At 35.4% G+C, this 21094-nt stretch overlaps 1 protein-coding gene, 2 long non-coding RNA genes and 1 pseudogene across 4 annotated transcripts; 2 read left to right on the top strand and 2 right to left on the bottom strand.

Annotated features, from left to right (window-relative positions):
* Positions 1-4403: 4403 nt before the first annotated feature.
* LOC133880106 (uncharacterized) lies at positions 4404-8193 on the bottom strand. The gene is made up of 2 exons (XR_009902189.1): positions 7596-8193; positions 4404-6069 (listed from the first exon to the last, which is right to left on the bottom strand). It is a non-coding gene; the product is annotated as an uncharacterized LOC133880106 (long non-coding RNA).
* A 366-nt stretch (positions 8194-8559) lies between these two features.
* On the bottom strand, positions 8560-9654 carry LOC133879823 (putative disease resistance RPP13-like protein 1; annotated as a pseudogene).
* A 149-nt stretch (positions 9655-9803) lies between these two features.
* On the top strand, positions 9804-10551 carry LOC133879923 (lachrymatory-factor synthase-like). Its single transcript, XM_062318736.1, has one exon. It carries the CDS (start codon positions 9890-9892, stop codon positions 10385-10387), a length of 498 nt encoding a protein of 165 aa, XP_062174720.1. The 5' UTR covers positions 9804-9889; the 3' UTR covers positions 10388-10551.
* Positions 10552-14024: 3473 nt separating this feature from the next.
* Positions 14025-18670, top strand: LOC133880734 (uncharacterized). 2 transcript variants are annotated; one of them, XR_009902391.1, is made up of 3 exons: positions 14025-14393; positions 16691-16763; positions 17521-18670. It is a non-coding gene; the product is annotated as an uncharacterized LOC133880734 (long non-coding RNA). The 2 variants fall into 2 exon arrangements; XR_009902390.1 differs by having other exon boundaries at positions 17500-18662.
* The last annotated feature ends 2424 nt before the right edge of the window (positions 18671-21094 follow it).

Genomic DNA, 21094 nt, shown 5'->3' with positions numbered 1-21094 from the left:
AAAACTACCAAAAGTAGAGTAATACGAATAGCTGCAATGACCAAGAATATAAAAAATAAAAAATACTTTAATGCTATGAAATAACTTTATTTTAAATTAGCCAATGCCAATTTAAATAGTAAATTTCAACCTACCTTTGGGCAAAGGTTGCATCACGCATGAAATTTACTCTTTATTGATAAGACTAATAAATTTAAATATTAATAAATAAAATTCTTCGTACCTTTGGGCAATCGAAAGAAATTTTACTTTTAATACTAAATTTGTTATCTCATTCTAATTAAGTCATAAAAATAAAAACTTCCCTTTGGGGATAGGTAATTAAATTTATGAGTTAATTACAATACGATGTTAATTTTTTCTATATGAAGTTCATGTGTACGATCCTTATGCAATTATTACAAAATTAGGATGCTTTGACTCTCCCAAAATCATAATAATCACGCTGTAATTCATGAACATTTAATAAATCTTTATGAGGTTCATGCGTGTGATCCTGATGTAATTATCATATAAAAATGGGATGCTTTGGTTCTCCCATAATTATTATGATAATTACGTGTGTGTAATCTTGATGCAATTGTCATTCGAAATTGGGATGCTGTGGCTCTCCCAAAATTATCATGATAATTGCTACTTCATTAACATCTAACAACTTTATAGATGCCCCCTTAATAGCCCCAGGAATATAACAAACCAATACTTAAATGGGGTAAACAGCATTTTCCAAGGTGCAAGCAGATGAGCTCCCAGGAAAGTGAGGGGGGTCACACCGGACACACTTAAATCCCAAGACTTTCCTTGCCAGAACTTTCCCCGACATTGCATTCTTAGATATTACTGTAAACACACTAGTATATATGGTATTGTTAATTATTCTTAGGTCTAGGCATCAAGCAATTTATATTTAAACAATATAAATTCAACAATTAAAAATATATTCCTCAATTCATGTATTAAATAAACAATAATTTTAATACACAGTACTGTAAATAATAAAAGGAATAAAACCTTAATGTGAAAGCATAAAACCAGGCTTAGCTCAATGGTTTGAAGCTTGTCACTTTACAGACATGAAGGTCCCAAGTTCGAACCCCATATGAGCCAAATCTTTTATTTTATTTAAATGCTACTGTAATAGGCTACTATATTGAGTTGGGCTTCTGGGTCACAAGACTCCAAATGGGCTACTGTATTTGGGCAATTGGGTCAACCCACTTAATCAGGTTAGGCCTCTGGGTCTATGTATAGTGTTGGCCCAAACTAGGTCAGCCCACTTAAATGGCCCAAAACTGCATGGGTTTTAAAAAACCCTACCCGAAAAATATATCCAAGCCAAAAACTTTAATGGGTCGAAACCCTACCCAGTCACCAACCAACCCGACCCGTAATGTTCCAGATGGGTTGAAAACCCTAAAAATGGAACCCTAGCCACCACCCCTTTATGAAAATACCCATATCAAGATTACAACAACTCAAAATTAGGTAGTATATCACAATACACAGAATAGTGATAAAACAAAAAATAGTTATATCAAATTTATGGGTTTTCACAAACAGTACGTGAACAACAAATATTCACAAAATAATCGCTAATGCGTTTCTATCATGTCACAAAAGATGAAATATTGCTCAAACAATATTGACAAACAGAAGTGAACAATACCAAATAGAATATACTTGATTCAATATTGATAACCAATAAAAATACTTGATTCAATATTGATAACGCATAGTAAAATTATATGCTAAGCAAAATAGCATAGAGGATGGCTCTGATACCACATGTTAGAAATAATCAACATATTATTTAATCTAACATGCGCAGCGGAAAACGAATAAACAGGATTCAGGCTTACCTCTAGCCATATTTGCTTAAGCGTCTACACGATCCATCTGAAGAACAAAAAAGATTATTTGAGGGATCTTCTAACCTATGCCTATTACCGAATTGCCGTACTGATGGTGTACACAGGCTGTTTATTTATAGGCTAGGTCAGGGACCCTCAAATATGGTAAATACCGTATTGTTTCCTTCCATCAAGGAGACAATATTGTTAATTGATTTTTAAAATCAATTAACCGATTCCATATTTACGGTAATCTAAATTAATAGAAGTAACCATAATACAGATTCCATATTTACGGTAATCTAAATTAATAGAAATAATCATAATACCGTATATGTTTATTAAAAAAAATAATAAACATAGCAAACACCGTAAATGTGATATAAAGGCCACATAAGGGAATAATATCTTACAGTGGAGACTTTCTTTTTGGCTCGGCTTCAGCCTCTTTCTATGCTGCTCAGTTGCTGTACTCTTCGCAATGACTCCTTCTAGAACCCTTTGCTTTCCCACTGTAAGCAGCCTCTGTAGCCGCTTCTGTTCTCTTGATGGGCCGGGTCATGTAATTGACCCATTCTCGACTATTCTCTATCATTTCCTTGTTTCACCATCTTTGGATTTCTTTTTTTTTTTTGAACAAGGGAAATCTTCTCATTAAATAAAAGACCATTACAGTCTAGAGACCATTTGGTCTCTAACAGAAGCTGAGGAGATAAACAAAGGCATATCCTCAACCCATACATTTGAAAAACACCTTAAAGAAGCCCTTCTAGCAAGAAGATGAGCCACCTCATTTGCCTCCCTATAGCAATGACTCCATTTGCAGACTAAGAAGGAAGCTGCCTTTTGTTTAATGGCATCCAGGAAATGGCCTATTCTGTCCAAAGAGTAATCTATAGAAGACACTCCTTTAATGATTTGCAGTGAGTCTCCTTCACATTCAATACTATTAACACCCAAATCACTACAAAAATCCAAAGCAATCAAGGCAGCCATAGCTTCAGCACACACCGGGTCCACCACTGCCTTACAAACACAGCATTTGGCAGCAATAACAAAGCCCTCCTCATTTCTAAGCACACAACCAAAACCAACCAATTCAGAATTAATATTCAAAGAAGCATCCCAGTTGACTTTAAAAGAAGTAGCAGTTGGAGGTCTCCAAATCTTACAAAAATTAGACCCAACCGAACTGGCAGCCAGCACCAAATGCTCCCTTGAATTATGCCTTTTGAAGTCATCAAAGAGGCTGGAGGCATCAGAAAACACCTTCAAAGGATGAGAGAAATGCCCTTCAAAAAAAAATACTTGCTTTTGTTGGGGTTGCCCACCTTACTTGTGTTCCTTTAATGTTATATTTCCCCATTTTTCTTCTCCCCATATTGATTAGGAAAGAAAAAAAAAAAAAAAAAAAAAATTCCACCCCCAATGTTGCAAATGACTGGGCCAAATTGTGGGCTGCACCATTTGTGGTAAGAGGGATTTCAAGGACAAGTGGACAACCAAAATTTAAAAGGTAAAAGTATAAAATAAATCTATAAGTACGTAAATGAGTTATTTTAATCTATTCGATGTGTTTTTAAATCTTAGTTATTCATGATTTTTAATTGGGTTCTTCTGTTCAAAATCGTCTAAAAATGTTGACGTGACATTAACGTTCGCCCAATTATACCCGTTAATGCCACGCATATTATTGCCACATCAGATATTTTTACATCTGTTTGCCATAACCCTATTTTAGAGCTTCATCCAATCAATGAATTTGCAAAGGTAATAATGAACTCCAACCATGAAATGGAGAAAAATATCAGATCCCATGCTAAATCCAAGAATTGCAGCACTACTTGTTCCAGGTTCATGTCAATTTAATATATCAAAATTTGGCAAATTCGTTTCTAAAAGCCGCTCTAGTTTTCTACATTTTCCAATTACTAGAAAAGACATGCTATATATACATTTCTTTTTATGATCAACCATTGGATTTGTGGTACCTAAATTCAATAATTTATTAGAAAAGATATGTGGGTACTACAGATTTAATGGTTAATTAAAAAAAGAGATGTATTGAAGATATATAGTGTAACGATCCACCCCCAATGACACAATATTGTCAGCTTTTGGCTCCCCAAACCAGACTTCCCAGGAGGTCACTCATCCTGTGATTGCTCTCACAGAAACACGCTTAACTGCGGAGTTCTGATAGGTTCATCGCCATCACGGCTTTAAAACGCGTTGTGTCATAAATGGTGCATTTTTTATACATATAAGCACATCCTCATTCCCAGGCGATGTGGGACGTCACAATCACCCCCTCTTTGGACCCAGCGTCCCCGCTGGCGTCCCTCATTGGGCTTGTGCACGCTCCCACCATCTCAGGCTGGGCAATGGCTCTGATACCATTTTCTGTGATGACCCTTTTTTTATATATATATATATATATACAAAACGTAAAACGAGTCATCATAGTGGCACGACTACGTGTCGCAAAGCCAACATATGGCACATGCCCCATAACATGTACTTGATAATCAGAGTATAACATACAACTATCTATGCAGCGGAAAACATAAATCTGAATAGCGGAAATTACTTCTTATACATCTATTACAAATTAATTACAACAAAGAGTCATTTAACATCTATCTGATTAAGTCTTATTAACACTATATTTACATAATAACTATGGCTTTACAAAGAATATGTGACACAAACGTCACAAGCTATACCAAACCTATAAAATAGTGGACAACCCGTGGTCCGACAATTACAACCGTCGCGGTGAGCTTCAGTCATAATATCCCAAGCACACTGCTACCGACCCATCGACTATACCGAAGTACCTGCAGCCAAAGAAACATCATTTACACGATTGTGGTGGTATCCACATCCGCATAGGTGAAAGAATGAGTTCACCACCTTAGCATAAAACATACTAAGACCTCAATGGTATAAGACTAACTGAGTTTTCACAAAGAACCAACCTTATTTTATTTTTAGTCGTGCGAGCACTATATTAGCCACAATTTACCAATAGCTAATGCAGCAAACACCGACTATCCAGAAAACATTTAAAACATACTATATAGCTGTGAACATATGTAGAAATTCCAGACATCCCTCCTTGGAAATTTCTACATATAGAAACGTCTATAATAATACTTTTCAACGGTCGCTCAGACATATGTGCACACGATCACTCCATCACAGATATCACGTATACACATAGGTCTTAAGCAAAGAACATGGCATCTTACTCTTCCGTACTAGGATAACATCCGTCAACAAAACACTCGCAACACCATCTCTAATCGTATTTCAACTTCGTGCCTTGACGTCAGTAGATCATAAGAGCACTAGAGTTAAACTCAATCATGCTAACACGTCTTTCCTGAAGAACAAGAACAGTCGACCTTCTTACTCATAGACATGCCATTACTCACACCTGGGTAGTCATGTATCCATGTACTTTCAAGTTCAATGTATGATATTAACACATGTGACCATCCGATAAAAATATACATAAGATCTTTTCATGAAAACTCTTATGCATACCAATACGTCTAGCAAAACTACTCATAGCATAAAAACATCACTCATAAAACAATGCTATACATGATATGCATGCCTCAATGTGTTGCTGATACTGCCTCAATGTGCTGATACTGTTACTCTGATATGTATGCTCTATACTACATGCTCAATGTTCCGTGCTTGACCAGTATATATTTCACTACTGTATCACGCTGAAATCATGCAGTTGTTAAATCACGTCCTCTCAAAACTAAACAAATCCAACATTTTATCAATCATTTCGAAGACATTCAAAACTTAGTTTCTTTATAAACTCTACACAGTTTCAACATGACATGTTCTCAAACAATTTGCATAATTTAAATCTCAACCGCAGAACTTAACACTTTAAATCTATTCAATACTTTTTACTCATACACTATCTCTTTAACATCATTGATATAGTTTAAACATAATCGAAACTAAACAAATCATCTCAAAGCATATACATTTCATCATATGGTTGGTTCGGATTCATAAACAACATATATATTTTTATCAATCCAATATATATAAAAATATATATTTTCTCAGTAAGTGGAATACCCACCTTGACTGCATTAGACTCCTTACTCGAACTTCCACTGGATTCCAATTACTCGAACTCTACATTGGAGAACAAGTCTACGTCTCCAATCATGACACAAGCCTACAAACATTGGTAGCATTAGACTATGCCATTGAATCTCATACTCTATAACATCCTAACTACCCGCGTGCTCACACGTTGTGTTACCCGTGTCTAAATCTAGTTAAGTATCTTAAACTATTATTAAGTTATCATTTAGGTTTAGGTTCCTATTTATCATGTTTAGTAACACAATGGTGTGTTTATTATTTTACTAGCTTATCAATTGTTGCTGCATTTCATTATCTTTGTTTCACCCTTAAATGGCTCATTGCTTATTTACAAAGTTAACATTGTATATTTAAGGCTTACTAAATTTAACACAACCCTAATACACCTAGGCGTTTCACACTGTCCTAATACCCTTTACACATTAATTCATCATCATGTCTTTTCTAACATCCAAACCAATCAAAGCTCATAGTCATTACCAAATATATCTACTAGTACTCAACATCTCATAATCATAATCACCAATAATCTATTAACATAATCTCCCTAAACAACACACTTAGGGGATCACACAACCATTAATAATCCATACTCATGTGGCTATCAGAACAACTTATTGCAAACCCAACACTTCCATTCAATTACTTAAAAATTAGTAATATAACTTAAATCACATCCTTTACATAACAAAGATTAACTTCTCTTAATTGGAAATACTTTCCACCAAAGCCTAACATCAATTCATCAATATTCATTGAAAATCAACTCTCAATTATAACCCCTATCATCCATTCAGCCTAGCTTAGGGAAATACCCATAAAAACCATACAAATCAAACATCAACTTAAAGACATAACAAAAGCCTCAAAATCAACTCCGGATATCCATCAAAACAACACTATGGAAACTTAATTAAAATCCACCCATCAAAGCCTTAACTCCTATCCATAAGCATAATACTCAATTTATAACTCTCAAGTCCAGATTCGGATTTCCATCAAAATACCCTTCAAAATCACTTTCCAATCAAGCACCAACAACCTACCATAGAGCATTAATTATAGGCTAACATATTCATTAACTTACAATTCCATAACAATTCATCACAACTAAAACTACATATCCATCAATATCAACAATAATATCTTCCAACCGCATACCCACAAATCCAACTCCCAATTTCTGATTTAACCAAAATACACCCATTAAAATTGCATCAAAAGCCCCCAAGGAAATTCCAACATTAATTCTGCCGAGACCCCAAAGAAGAACAACCATTCATTCGGTTATCTTAACCCATCATCAAAACATACCTAAAATCTCTACATATATACATAATCAAAGAACTACATAATAGAGCATGGTTTAGCCAGAATACCTAACTGAACATCAACCTATAATCATGGCCCTCCACAGTGAATACACTATCACTAACCGGCCATAATACACAGTGAATTCATCCAACAAAATCATAAATTCCTAAATACCATGCATAGCCGAAACAAACACCAAATCACCCACATACAACCATTCGGAAACCATCAACCAATGACCCAACAAAATCAAACCAATCCACAAAATTATAGGATTTATACCTTGGGGATTTTCCTCAAAATCCATTAAAAATCGCCTCCGATTTCTGCCGGAAAAGTCGCCGGAAACCGCACTTGGAGAACCGGGTCTTCCTCACGGGTTCAGCAGGTCATGGGTCGCGGGTCCGAGTGGTTCTGGGTTACGGGCCTTCGTGGGTTAACGGGTCTTCGCCGGAAATCACGTCTCAGGCTGCTGGATCGTCTCTGGTTCAGTGGGTCGTTCGGGTTTCACACAAACGGGTCACGGGTTCTCGAACCGCCCGGGTTCTCTCTCTCGGGTCTGGCGGGTTGCGGGTCACGGGCTTGCCGAAAATCGGCTCCCCTTGCTCTCTCTGTCGGGTCTCCAGCTCACGGATCCACCGGATCCTTCCTTCTCACTCTCTCTCGATCTCTCAGTCTCCCTCTATCTCACACTCTATGTCTCTCTTTCCCTCTCAGTCTCTCGATCTCTCTCTATCGGTCTCATCTCTCTGTCTCGATCTCACTCTCTGCTCTCAACTCCCTCTCAATCACTCCATCTCACTCTCTCGTGTCTCTCTGTGTGATCGGTGAGAAGAACAAAGAAGAAGGAAGAAGAATAGAAGAGAAGACGAAGAGAAAAGAGGAAGGGGGGGCTGCTGCGAGATTGAGGGGAGAAATATCTCCCCATTAATCCATAGCCACACACGTGGCTATGGATAAGGCCAAGCTTTGGTCTTATTTAACATTAGCCCCTATCCTTTCTAAATTGCACTATTACCCCATCTTATTTAATTTCTCTCTTTTATCCTAGACTTATTTAATTTAAACACTATAAACATCACTTAGAATCTAATTATTAATCCCATCAATTTATAAACACTATTTATTAATTGCTAACCCCCTATTTATTTTCTTGGCCTTCACATCAATTGTTTAGTTTTTGGGTTGCTGGAGGAAACCTTCTGCCATCCATAACATGATTAACTGGTCTTTTTTGAAAGCATAATCCTTTGGAAAGATTGAGCTGTAAGCAAAGCATCGCTTTAGATGTGATGGGAGATATTTATAGCTTAATCTTAGAGCAGGAAGAATATTGCCTATCTCATCAATTGACAAATCCCATAATTCACTCGTCAATATCTTATCCTATTCATGAACATCTGGTTTAGATCTTAATAAAGCACCAATTGTCTTGACTGCTAATGGAAGGCCGCCGCACTTTTTGATGATTTTTCTACCTATTACTTCTAATTCTCCATGTGCATTAGAGTTGCCATCATGGAATGCATGCTTTGCAAATAGTGACCAGCAGTCTTCTTCTGGTAACTCCATTAGACGATGAGACATTGCTCTAGCTACTGATACAACACGATCACTACGTGTTGTTACAATTACCTTACTTCCTTGTGCCCCATATTTGAAGGGTTTGCATAATGTCTCATAGTGATCATGAGTCTCATTCCAAACATCATCTAAAACAATTAGAAACTTCTTCTCCGTTAAGCACTCCTTTAGTCTAAGTTGAAGCTGATTTAGATCCTTAATATCAGAAATTGACGAAGTTACTGCTTCCAGAATTGTTTTCGTTACCTTAAACACGACAAATTATTCTGAAACATAAACCCATGCATCAATGTTAAAGTGCTCCTTCACCTTGTTGTTATTGTATACAGACTAAGCAATGGTGGTCTTGCCAATCCCCCCATGCCCACTATGGCAATCACACCCATCTCATTGCCATGTGCATCATCTGAGAGCAACATTTTAATGATTGCCTCATTTTCATCATTTCTACCACAAATATCAGATTCTTCAATCAAAGAAGTTATGGGCAATCTTTCAGATAATTTCCCTGCAACACCTACTCTTAGACCTAAAAGATCTATTTGTTGTGCAAGAGTTTCTAGTCTTTCAAGTACCTCTTTTATCTTTAGTTCTATCTCTTTGATAAAAGAATTACGAAAAGCAGAGATGGATAAGTTTCGTACTTTTTTTTTTAATTATTATAAACATTTAAATAAAAAAAAAAAACGGGTGAGTCGAGACAGGGTACTTGTTTGCTGTCATCACCATTCATCTTAACCCGTGGGCCAAAGCCCATGGTGTGGTGTGGACTTCGTGCACATTTTTCATTAGATTTATCTAACTGTTTGGATAATGTTAATATTAATTTGCATTTTTAAAAAAATTTATTTTTGTCCTTTAGCCAATCTTTCTAGTTTCTTCCCTACAGTCTATAGATAAGTAAGGAGACAGCCCGGCCTCTCCCGTCTTCTCTCATGCAGACGGCAGACGGAAGACGGCAGACACAAACATACATACATACATAATTACATATGGAAGCGGAAACAGGGTCAAAAAAATGGGAAGGGAAGGTCTCCGCTGGGCTACCAATCCCAACAGCAGCACAAGTGTGGCCTTTCTTGGAGGACTTTTGCAACGTGCACAAATGGCTTCCTTGTGTTGAAACGTGTTATCAAGTAGATGGGATCTCTGGGCAGCCTGGAATGATCCGTTACTGCACCGGCACAATAAAAGACGGCCGAGATGAGACGATGATCAAATGGGCCAAAGAGAAGCTACTTACGATTGATCCCATCAAACGCTGCTTGAGCTATGAGATCTTAGATAATAACGTCGGCTTGAAGTCATACGCGGCAACAATGATGGTTTTGCCAAGCGATATTGGTGATGGCATACATGGGTGCAAGATCGAGTGGTCATTCGTCAGCGATCCGATTGAAGGGTGGAGACTTGAAGATTGGGTCTCTTTTCTGGAGGCGAGCCTCCAGTCCATGGCAAAGAATATACAAGATGCCCTCCTCCTCCTTTGAAGTTTTCAACTACCTGTTCGATCTATTATTCTATGATCATTTGCTTATATAGTTTCCAAGTTGGTTAATGTTTGTTCAAAGGAATACGAGGGTTTTCAACTCTTTGTTTGATTATCTAATCTTCTCCTTTTAAATAAATGATTGGTGATTTGTTGGAGTCTTAATTGATTGCAGTACGTACATATATAGATGATTCAGGAGATCGAGATTTCATTTTATTTTAATTGGCTTCAAAACTATGCCTACAAAAATGAGGAATAGCTCCACTCCCTGCCATGTGCTTTACATCAAACTGTCACAATTTTATGCAATCTAATCAACCCCTCTGAAACAACAGATAAGAAATTCAAAGTCGCAGGATGGGTGCTCATGACCCATCCCTGGCCGAGATTGGTCGAGATTGTCTTTGGTTTCTTCCTCAAAAGCGAAGTAACCCATAAGTCTAAATGATCAGGAGAGCAGAGAAATGAAAGCTATACACAATCCCAAGACCTTTCCAAACTTGTTCTTGTCTCTGGCTTTTGACTCCAACGGCAAAATCATTCTAGCTACAATTTGGAGTGATGTTATCTCTAAGCAGTTTCTCACAGGGAATTACTTTTACACCAAAGAAGGAAGTAGGAAACAGCCTATTGGAGTGATGGACGCGTAAAAGAAATTACTTTGCTTTACAAAATGTTTCTTTTGTTTCTTTGCTTCTCTTTAGATAATGAAAAAGAAAGAGCTTTGGATTCCGTTGGTGGATTGAATATGGCCAATTGTGGTGGACTCCATAACAATTGTGGTGAAAACACAAGTCTGGAGCATGCACTTCAAACAAGTTTGGCAGAAAAGTTTTAACAGAGAAAGAGGAGCTGCAGCATTATGATCATCCTCCTATAAGGAAAACTTTGTTATTATTTGTTATCATCCTCTTATAAAAAACTTCAAAAATATATAGAAAACTTTGTTTTTATTTGTTTAAAGCATGCAAATACTCGTTAAGGCGTTGGCTGTGCTTTGATTTGATTACAAGAACTCAAAATTTGAAAAAAGGAGGACATAATATAATTATAGAAACATATGTTATAAATAAAGAGAAAATATTAACAGACCAGAGAGAGCATCCTGCCTCCAAGAAAAAATGTGGAAAATATATAATATTTTTCTACATTTTATATATTTTAGTAGACTGTTACGTCATTTTATAAAGAATTTAGAGTAATGCTACTCCTTACACCTATTTATTATACTAGTTGACGTAATGTGTTTTAAATGACTTTTAATATCAGTGATTTTAAATACACAACGCCAACAAGTATGAAATATTGAAATATGTGTGAGAAATGAATGTTATTCTTCAACTTATTTCATAACATGTTCACTTAAAAAATAAAGCATTAACATATTGATTAATATAAAATAAACGTGATAAATGAACGCAATGAATAACTTCACAGTCTTCACTCCTAGTCTCCTAATAAAAACCAGATTTTTAATGATCACGTGGTGCATTTGTTCAGCCAATTAGGAGGAAACACCATAGCTTTCCCTTTCTTTTCTTTTCTTTTTTTTTTTAATTTTTTATTTTAGAGATGCACAGTTTTCCGATTAACTCTATCAAAAGGTGGCTCCAGAGCGGCAGAGCCGCATGGGCAACTTGAAAAAGTAATTGGAGCTTTGGACATATCTTCAAAAGGTCTCTTAAAAAATAATGCAAACAAAAAAATAAATTAAAGCAAGAAAAAAAAAAAAAAAAAAAAAAAAAGAAAAGGTAGAGAGAGAGAGACAAAGGTTTCCTCCGAGTTTTTTTTTTTTTTTTTTAAACAACATATATAATATTTTTCGTATATTTTATATTTGTTGATATTGAAATATTTTCTATTTACAAGTTTATTGTAATCAAATCATGAGAATTTGATTACCAAACTTGTGTTTACTCTAAACCCTATAAATAGGGATCATGATAATAAAGTTTGTTCATTAATCATTTGTCTACTTGGGTTATGATTAGTTTGTGTTTAGAATTTCAAAAGTTCGATTTTAAAATGTATTATTTAAAAAAAAAATGAATTTTAAGAACGCAATTAAGTATCTAGTAAAATTATAGTTTGACTTTTAAATTTATAATTTAGCTTTTAAAATTTTACGTTTTCAAAAAAACACTCATTTGTCTCCCTGCGATTTGAAACAGTAAATTTTCTATGTTTTTGAATGGTAATTTTTTAAAAGCGCAATTATAAACGATTTATTTTTTGTAATTTAATTTAAAACCGCATTTTTTATCTACGAAATCACAATTTAAAACGCAACCATTGATCCATTGATTTAGTTGGAGAGAGAGCGGGAGAGAGTGAATGTTGTCATAATAACTATCATAATAAGGCCGTTCATGGCCTACTACCAAAAGAAGGAAAAAGAGGATAAAAAGAATGAAACTTTAATGGGTCCATTTCCTTTGAAAAAGAGAGACGACAATCTAGAAGTACAGAATTACCAACATATCCTCAATCAATAATTGTACAAGTGGACTGCATTATCTTGTTCATGTCGAAGAATAGGTATCAAAGATATCTTTTACAATAATGTCATGGTAAATAGGACCACATAAAGGAGGGAGATAAAAATAATGTTATCGTTTTAATTCGCTGGGAGAAACACCATTTTTTTTTTTTTTAATTAAAGAACCTTTATGTCGTGGAAAGCCAATCTAACCACATCTGCGTTTTCTTAATATATATATATATATATTGGATAACTTCACGAAAGTATATCAAACTATTCATCAACTTTATTATCAGCTAATGGTTAATTTATGTTGCAATTACCCAATAAAATTCAAACTTGCTCACGCAAACTAATTAGTAAATAGATATTAAAACAGAAAATAAAAAAAATATATATAAGGAAGTGAGCAATGGAATGCATGTTTTGCGAATAGTGACCATCAGTCTTCTTTTGGTAACTCCATTAGATGATAAGACATTGTTCTAACAACTAATACAACCCGATCACTACGTGTTGATACAATGACCTCACTTCCTTGTGCCCCCAGATTTGAAGGGTTTACAATAGTATCTTTTAATGGACATAATTCTCATTTCACACATCATTTAAAACAAGTAGAAACTTCTTTTCCATTAAACACTCCTTTAGTTAATTCTCATTCTCATTGTTGAAGCTGATTTAGATTCGTGATGTAAAGACCAAGAAAATAAATAGGGAGTTTAGCAAATAATAAATTGTATTTATTAAATAGATGGGGCAAATAATTAAATTCTAGGTGATGACATTTATATTATGAAAAATAAAATAAGTCTAAGATAAAATAGTAGAATTAGAATAATAATAATAGGGAGATAAATAATTAATTGTATTTGACGGAATTTAATTAGATTAAATATGGAATCTCATATTAATTATCAAAAGATAAGATTTTAAATTAGTGGGGTCCTATTGTGATTTGTATGAGTTGTGAGTTTTAAAAAAATAAAGGGAATCTCCACTTGCCATATGTCTGGCAAACAATTGGCTAGGAGAAGATAACATTATCCTCTCCTCCCAACCCCAGACAGTGACACGTGTCACTCTTTCCCATCCCGCTTTCTCTCTTTTCTCCCCTCATTTTCTCACGCACGCCTCCCCTGGTTCTTTGACTCCTTTCCCTTTCTCCTCTTCCTTTCTTTCCTTCTCGGTCAGCAGCCCGACTCCCTTCCCTTCTCCCCTTTCATCTTCTTCTCTTCGTCTCCATCACACACGCACCCGAGATATACAGTGAGGCCGTGAGAGAGACGATGCCACGAGAGAGAGAACCGGAGAGATGGATCCGTGCGACTCGTGAGGCAGGGAGAGAGATCAGAGGCCTGATCCTCACTGGGTCAGCGCCGGTGGAGACTAAGGAGAAGATTTCTGGCGACTTTCAGCCCGATTTTCCGATGGGTTTCCGGTGGGTCGTCGATGGGTGCGGAATCTGGTTAAATCAGAGGCAATTCCGGCGGTTAAAAGCACATTCCGGCATCTGAGTAAGGTAGAAACCGATTCTCCTTGTGTTATTCCAATATTTTGTTAATTTTTATAGAATTTTCGGATGGGTTTCTTAGGGTTGTTTTCGGGGTTTTGTTTAAGATAAAAATCTAGGGATTCACTTTGGTTGTTTTGAGGGTTTTCTAGGGAGGGCGAACGGGCATTGTTGAGAATTTCTTGGTTTATTGTTAGAACCGAATGGGTCCTCTGTTGATTGGAAATTCTGGATTTTCTATTGTTTGGATTATTTTGGGTGTTTGATTTGAGAGTTAATTCTGAGGTAATAATTATTGTTTTCTATTGATTGTTGTTATATAATTATAGTAGAGAAATCTGAGTTGGTTTTAGGTAATTGAGGGTGGTTGTTGGTTGTGATTTTCGGATATTTGTTGAGGAATAGTTGGTGTGGGCCGAACAACCTGAGATTGGGGGATTTTTGTTGCTTCTCGGTGTATATTTGCTCAAAAATGTTTTCTTTCAGTTCAATAATTGCTATGTGTTAACAAGTGGTAATGTACACTTGTGTTTCATGTTATGTTGCCATAAATGTTGATGGGTTGGTTTAACATTGGTTGGTTTTGTTGATGTTGAGGTTGTGGTGGTATTGTTTGAGGCTGAAACTGGTTGGGTATGTTCCTAGCTAGTCCGAATGGAATGGTGTGGTGGTGATGGAATTCCCATTGGGTTTTATGAAGGTTAGACCGTGTGGGTTTTGCACTTGTAGTCCGAATGATGTTAACCGATCTGAGTTTGGTTGATGATGATTTCTCTTCTTCGATTTACCGATTAGAGCTTGCAAGTGATTTGGGTTGGAATAACCGAATAGGCATTCTCTGTTGAGTTGGTTTGGTTGAATGAGTTTCATTTGAAATGAAAGATTGAATAGATTTTATGGGTATTTGAATTTGGATAGTTACCTTATGAGTTATTGTTGGATGCTTTATGTTTTAATTATTTGGATTTATGCTCTAGGGTTACTGTAACCGAATGGATTGTTATTAGGCTTGATGTATAAAAGGGATGTATTTTAGTTGAATCGGTAATTGGGAGTTGGATTTGTTGGGTTGTTGATACTCGTAATGTTTGAATCTTGAAGGGTCTTGTTAAGCTCATGTTGTGGCCATGTATGGAGGTATTTGGAATGGTGGATTTGTGATGTTAATTGTTGAGTGATGGGTAAGTGTTGGCTTGTTGGAGTAGAGTTCGAAATTAAGGTATTTAGATCCTTTGTGTTAATGGCAAATACAATGAGAAGTTAATGTGTGATCTTTTGGTGTAAATAACAAAGGTGATGGAAATAGGGAGTGAAATGTCATGTAGGTAGGGTTATGCGGTTTTGAGGGCTAATAGGTGTATTTGATTATGTTTATGAGCTTTGGTTGGTTTGGATTTTAGAAAAGACATGAGGAGGAATTAGTGTATATAAATGGTATGCTTCGACAATATGATAAATGAGTAGGTGAGTAAGTAAAAGATAAATAAGTAAGATAAAATATGACTCGGATTATACCTGCGATGAATATACTATAGCGGTGAATGAAAGTCTAATTTAACTATAGATTGAAATATTAACGTTTTAAAATATTAAACGTTAGGTTCTATGAGTTAGTTATCGGGATATTTACTTAATTAGAAATAAATTGAAGGATATAAATAAATAGAGTAAATGTAAGAACATAGTAAATAAATTGAATTATACTTAGCCCAGTTTAGTTATTAACTAATGGATTCATTGAGATCCTACAACTTAATATTAGAATAAGAGAAATGATCCCTACACTCATTTCTCACAACAGCCCCACAACAAGCTGATGTAGCTGGTAATATTTTATTACTTTTTTTGTTTTGTTTTGTTTTCTTTTTGTAAAAAAAATAATAAAATACTACCAGCCACGTCAGCTTGTTGTGAGGCTGTTGTGAGAAATGAGTGTATGGATCATTTCTCTTAGAATAAAGTACTTAAGTATACCACCGAACTAAGTTTGAGCTTGATGAGCGTTGTGTATATATATATGAGGCAAATATACATTGTTAACTTAATAAATGAGCAACGTGTTACAAAAAAAGGGATTAATAAAGATAATGCAATACAATAATATATAAACTAATGAAAATAGTAAATACATCTTATTGATAATAAACAAATAAATACGAACGTTTGAACCAATGATTAACCTAGTAATAGCTTTAACTACCTAGCTAGCCTTAGAAGGGGGTGATGCGACGTGTGAGCACGTGGGTAGCTTATGTGTCATAGAGTATATGTTCAATAGCGTAGTCTAACGATACCAATATTCGCAGGATAGTGTTCAGATTGGAGACTTCAATGGGTTCTCTAATGTAGAGTCCGAGTCATGAGTCCAATGCAGCCAAGGTGAGTATTCTACTCATTGAGAAAATATATTTTTTACGTATTTTATAGAAATGCAAATGATATATGATTTTTTTTTTTTTTTTTTATAAGTATGATTTTCTTATTGAACCGACGATATGTTAACATATATGTTTTGGATGTTTTAAGTAGTTTTAATTATGTTGAAATACCAATGAACACATAATAATGAAAGAGAGGGTAAGCTTCATAATGAAAGAGAAGGTAAGCCTCATGATAATGAAAGAAAGGTAAGCCTCATAATGAAAGAGAGGGTAAGCCTTACAATGAATAAAAAGACCATCATGAGCATGCAGATCATTGTTTAAATTGTGTGATGTTTTCATGATAAGTATATTGTAGTTTTAGTAGACGTATTAGTATGCATAAGAGTCTTATATGGGAAAGAACTTATGTGTATTTCTATCGGATGGTTACATGATTTAAATGCCATTGTTTTCTATAACAAATTTTCTACGTATAATATTAGTTGCCTAGTATGTTTAAATGCTTTCTAATAGTCAGTGTTTACTATATCAGTTATAGGGGTTTTCAAACAAAAGTTTATAAAATTAGTAGCTGTTATAGTGTACGCATGACTAAAAGGGAAAAAAGTTGGTTATTTGCGAAAACTCAGTGAATAGTATACCTCTGAGGTTTAGCATGTATTTATTTATGCTAAGATAGTGGGTTCATAATTCCACCTATACGGATGTGGCAAACCCCCACAACCGTATAGATGATGTTCATTTGGCTACAGGTACTTCGGTCGTAGTCGATGGTGTTATAGATGTGCACTTGAGATATTATGACCGAAGCTCGCCGCGACGGTCGTAATTGTGGGATCATGGGTGTCCTCTGTTTTATGGAGTTTTGTTTATGGTGTGTGTTATGTTATGTATGTATTTAATTTGGTGAAAGACTTAATTAGATAGATGTAATATTGGCTCTTGATTATAATTAATTTGTGATAGATGTTTAAGATGTGATTTTCGCTATTAGGTTTATGTTTTTGCTGCATAGTAGATATATGTTATACTCTGATTTACTAAGTACATATTATGGGGTATGTACATGTTGGCTCTGCGACATATCGTCGTGCTACTGTGAAGATCCGTTTATATTTTAAGAGATTAATATTCCTGTAAATGTTTTTGTATATATTAAAAAAAAAAAAAAAAAAAAAAAAAAAAAAAAAACGGGTCGTCACACGTGACATAACAATGTGACAAAGTTACCGCCTCCAAAATTGTTTTCATTACCTTGAACATGTCAAATTTTTCAAAAATACCAACACAAATATCAGATTCTTCAACCAGTGAAGTAGTGGGCAATCTTTCAGATGATTTCCCTCTAACACCTTCTCTCAGACCTATGAGATCCTTTTGTGGTTCTTGAGATTCTAGTGTGCCAAGTATCTCTAAAGATGGGAATCACCTAGATGGAAAATTAGGGAAATATGAACAGTTATCTTCTTGGGAATCTTTCAAATTACAAATTTAATTACTTGTCTTTTTTCTTTTTGGTCGACACTCTGGGTTAGGAGTGTAAACGAGCCGATCTTGAGCTGGTATTGCCTGTTCTGGCTCGGCTCGTTTAACAAACAATAAAGCTCGAGCTCGACATGAGCTGGAAAATCTTGTGCGAGCCGAGCTCGAGCTAGGCCATTTTGGTCGATCCCGAGCTCAAGTACTCGACTTGAGCTCGGCTCGTATCAAAATTCAAATTATTGACTTTAGCAAAAAAAAATAAAAAAAATAAATAAATAAACCACAAAATTTTAAATAATGTACACCTGCACATATTAAGATTTTGCAATAAGGCAAACAATAAAGTAATTGCCAATGAGTCTAGAATCCGAATTACAATTATCTATGAATCTATAATAAGTAATTAAGTATGATCAAATTGATCATTATGATTTATGAGTCATAAATCATAATTATTATAATTCATAACTGTCTACTAATAATACTAATATTATATGATCTTATGATCTAAGTATTATCATATGATAGCATATTTAACATATTAACATGATTTAACAATCTGTATGATCTTAGATCTTAGATCACGTAATGTAATGATTATTAAATATTTAATGATAATAAAGTGATTGCATATTTTATATTTACATGTCATATGGCACAATGTTATATTATTATATGATCATATAGTCGTATAATCCTATTATATTACATGAATAATCATATAATCCTATTATATTACAGGAATAATATGATTAATTATATGGATTGTCCTTATATCATATGAATAATAATTAATTGTTATTTTTCACCAAAGGCTTCAAAATGCCAAAAGGAAAACACTCCGTTCTCTCTCCTCCATCCTTTCTCCTTGATTTTTTTCCTGTGCAAGCCGCCAGTGCTTCCCTCCCCACCACCCATCTCCGTTTTCCTCTCTTCTCCTTCCACCCCAACATACGACCACCCTTACTTCTCACTTTCCATCATCTATCTCTTCAACCTTCTACCTTCTTTCCAGTTTTTCAAGCCTTTGGAGTTAAGGCATAAGCTCCATCTACCCACCTATCTTACATGCTTTTTACTGGTTTTTGTGTCTCTACAACGTCTGTTCAGGCTATTTTTCGCCGCCTTCCACCGAGTTTTTTGTAATTTTTGGCAAGGGGTTTTGTTTCAATTTTTCGGATCTAGATCTACACTCCTCCGCCAACAATTACAAGACACGCGCCTCACCACCGAGTTCACCGGCGTCTCCGGTTTCCACCGACGGTCGTTTTTTCCTCAGCCGGCTTCTGCTCCCCCGCGCGTGGCACACACGCTCCAGCGAGCTCTTTGCTCTCCTCCGCGCGTGTATGCCACATTTGCGCTCCCCACTTCCCCCCTCGACCGCCTCCGGTGTTTCTGGGCCACGCCGGCGAATCCGGCTGATGAGAGGCCTCCCCTTGGCGGCGCGTGTTCCCCACGCGCCGTCATGGACGGCTCCCACCCCGCCTTCCTCTGGACTGCTACTGTTTATTTTATTGTTTTTGTATTACTGTTTTTTTGGGCTTACTTGTTGTACTCCTCTCCCCCTGTTTACCCCTGTTTTAGTGTTTGGGTCCTTGTGACTCAATACACTTGTGAAATCACCTTTAATGGTGACCCCGACTTTGTGGCATCCGTGCCTTGAGTCAAAGGGCCCGCATCTTCGGAAGCATTGCCCCCGCGTATTTACGTTCTTAGTTTAATATTTGGGTTGCCCATGCCCTGTTGTATTTGTGTTTTTTATTTTTCCTTGTAATCGGTTACTGTTGTACTTATAAAAAAAATAAAAATAAAAAATAAAAAAAAATAAAATTAATTAATTATTGATATTATTCACTTTAATTATTTTACATACCTATATCCAATAAATTATAACCAATTAATATATACTAACTAATAACTATTGTTATTTGTTACTTAATATATATATATATATATATATATATATATATATATATATATATATATATATATATATATATATATATATACGAGTCGAGCCTTAATAAACGAGTCGATCCTTATACGAGCGGATTCACGAGTTTTAATCGAGTCGAGTTGAGTTTATACGAGTTTGCATTGTCTAATAATCGAGTTTGATTTTGTGTTCACGAGTAGCTCATTTAGTAATCGATTCGAGTACAAATCGAGTTTATTCGAGCCGATCTCGAGTAAGCTCACGAGTAGCTCAGCTTGTTTACACCCCTACTCTGGGTCATTAATAGTATGCAATAATCAATGGTAAGTCTAAAATCACACTCTAGGTTATTAACTTAGGAGTGCAGAATTACCAACATATCCTCAATTAATAATTGTGCAAGTGAACTGCATTATCGTGTTCAAGTGGAAGAATAGTACCAAAGATCTCATGTGCACCACATGCGTAATATTTCGGTCCTATATTAAAAAGAAATGAATAGCTCACATTGAGTTAGTGATTTATAAAGATATTATGAGTGTTAAGTCCCACATTGCGTAATTACTAGGTAAAATTGAGATTTATAAGGAATTCTAGAAAAGTTTCAAATTAACTAGTCATTCTGGAGTGATAGTGCAAATGTGAATAACCTTTTTTCTGAGTTATTACAACATAAGTGTTCTAAAATCTTGTTAAAAAACAGAGGAGGCTCATTACAATCATCTCTTGTAAATGCCAAAATAGCAAAACAAACAACATTTCAACAAAACCATTTGCGTCAGCGTCAGATATGTATTCCTTCATTCTAAACACTTAATCCAAAGAATCTCCACCTTAAATAACGTCATTTCCAAAAGATCTCAAGGATTGGCAATGGCATATCAAACTCTCAAATGCTTCAACCCTTG

The sequence above is a fragment of the Alnus glutinosa genome, chromosome 10, assembly GCF_958979055.1.
Source record: "Alnus glutinosa chromosome 10, dhAlnGlut1.1, whole genome shotgun sequence".
NCBI lineage: Eukaryota > Viridiplantae > Streptophyta > Magnoliopsida > Fagales > Betulaceae > Alnus > Alnus glutinosa.
This window is presented reverse-complemented; position numbering and strand designations above follow the sequence as displayed.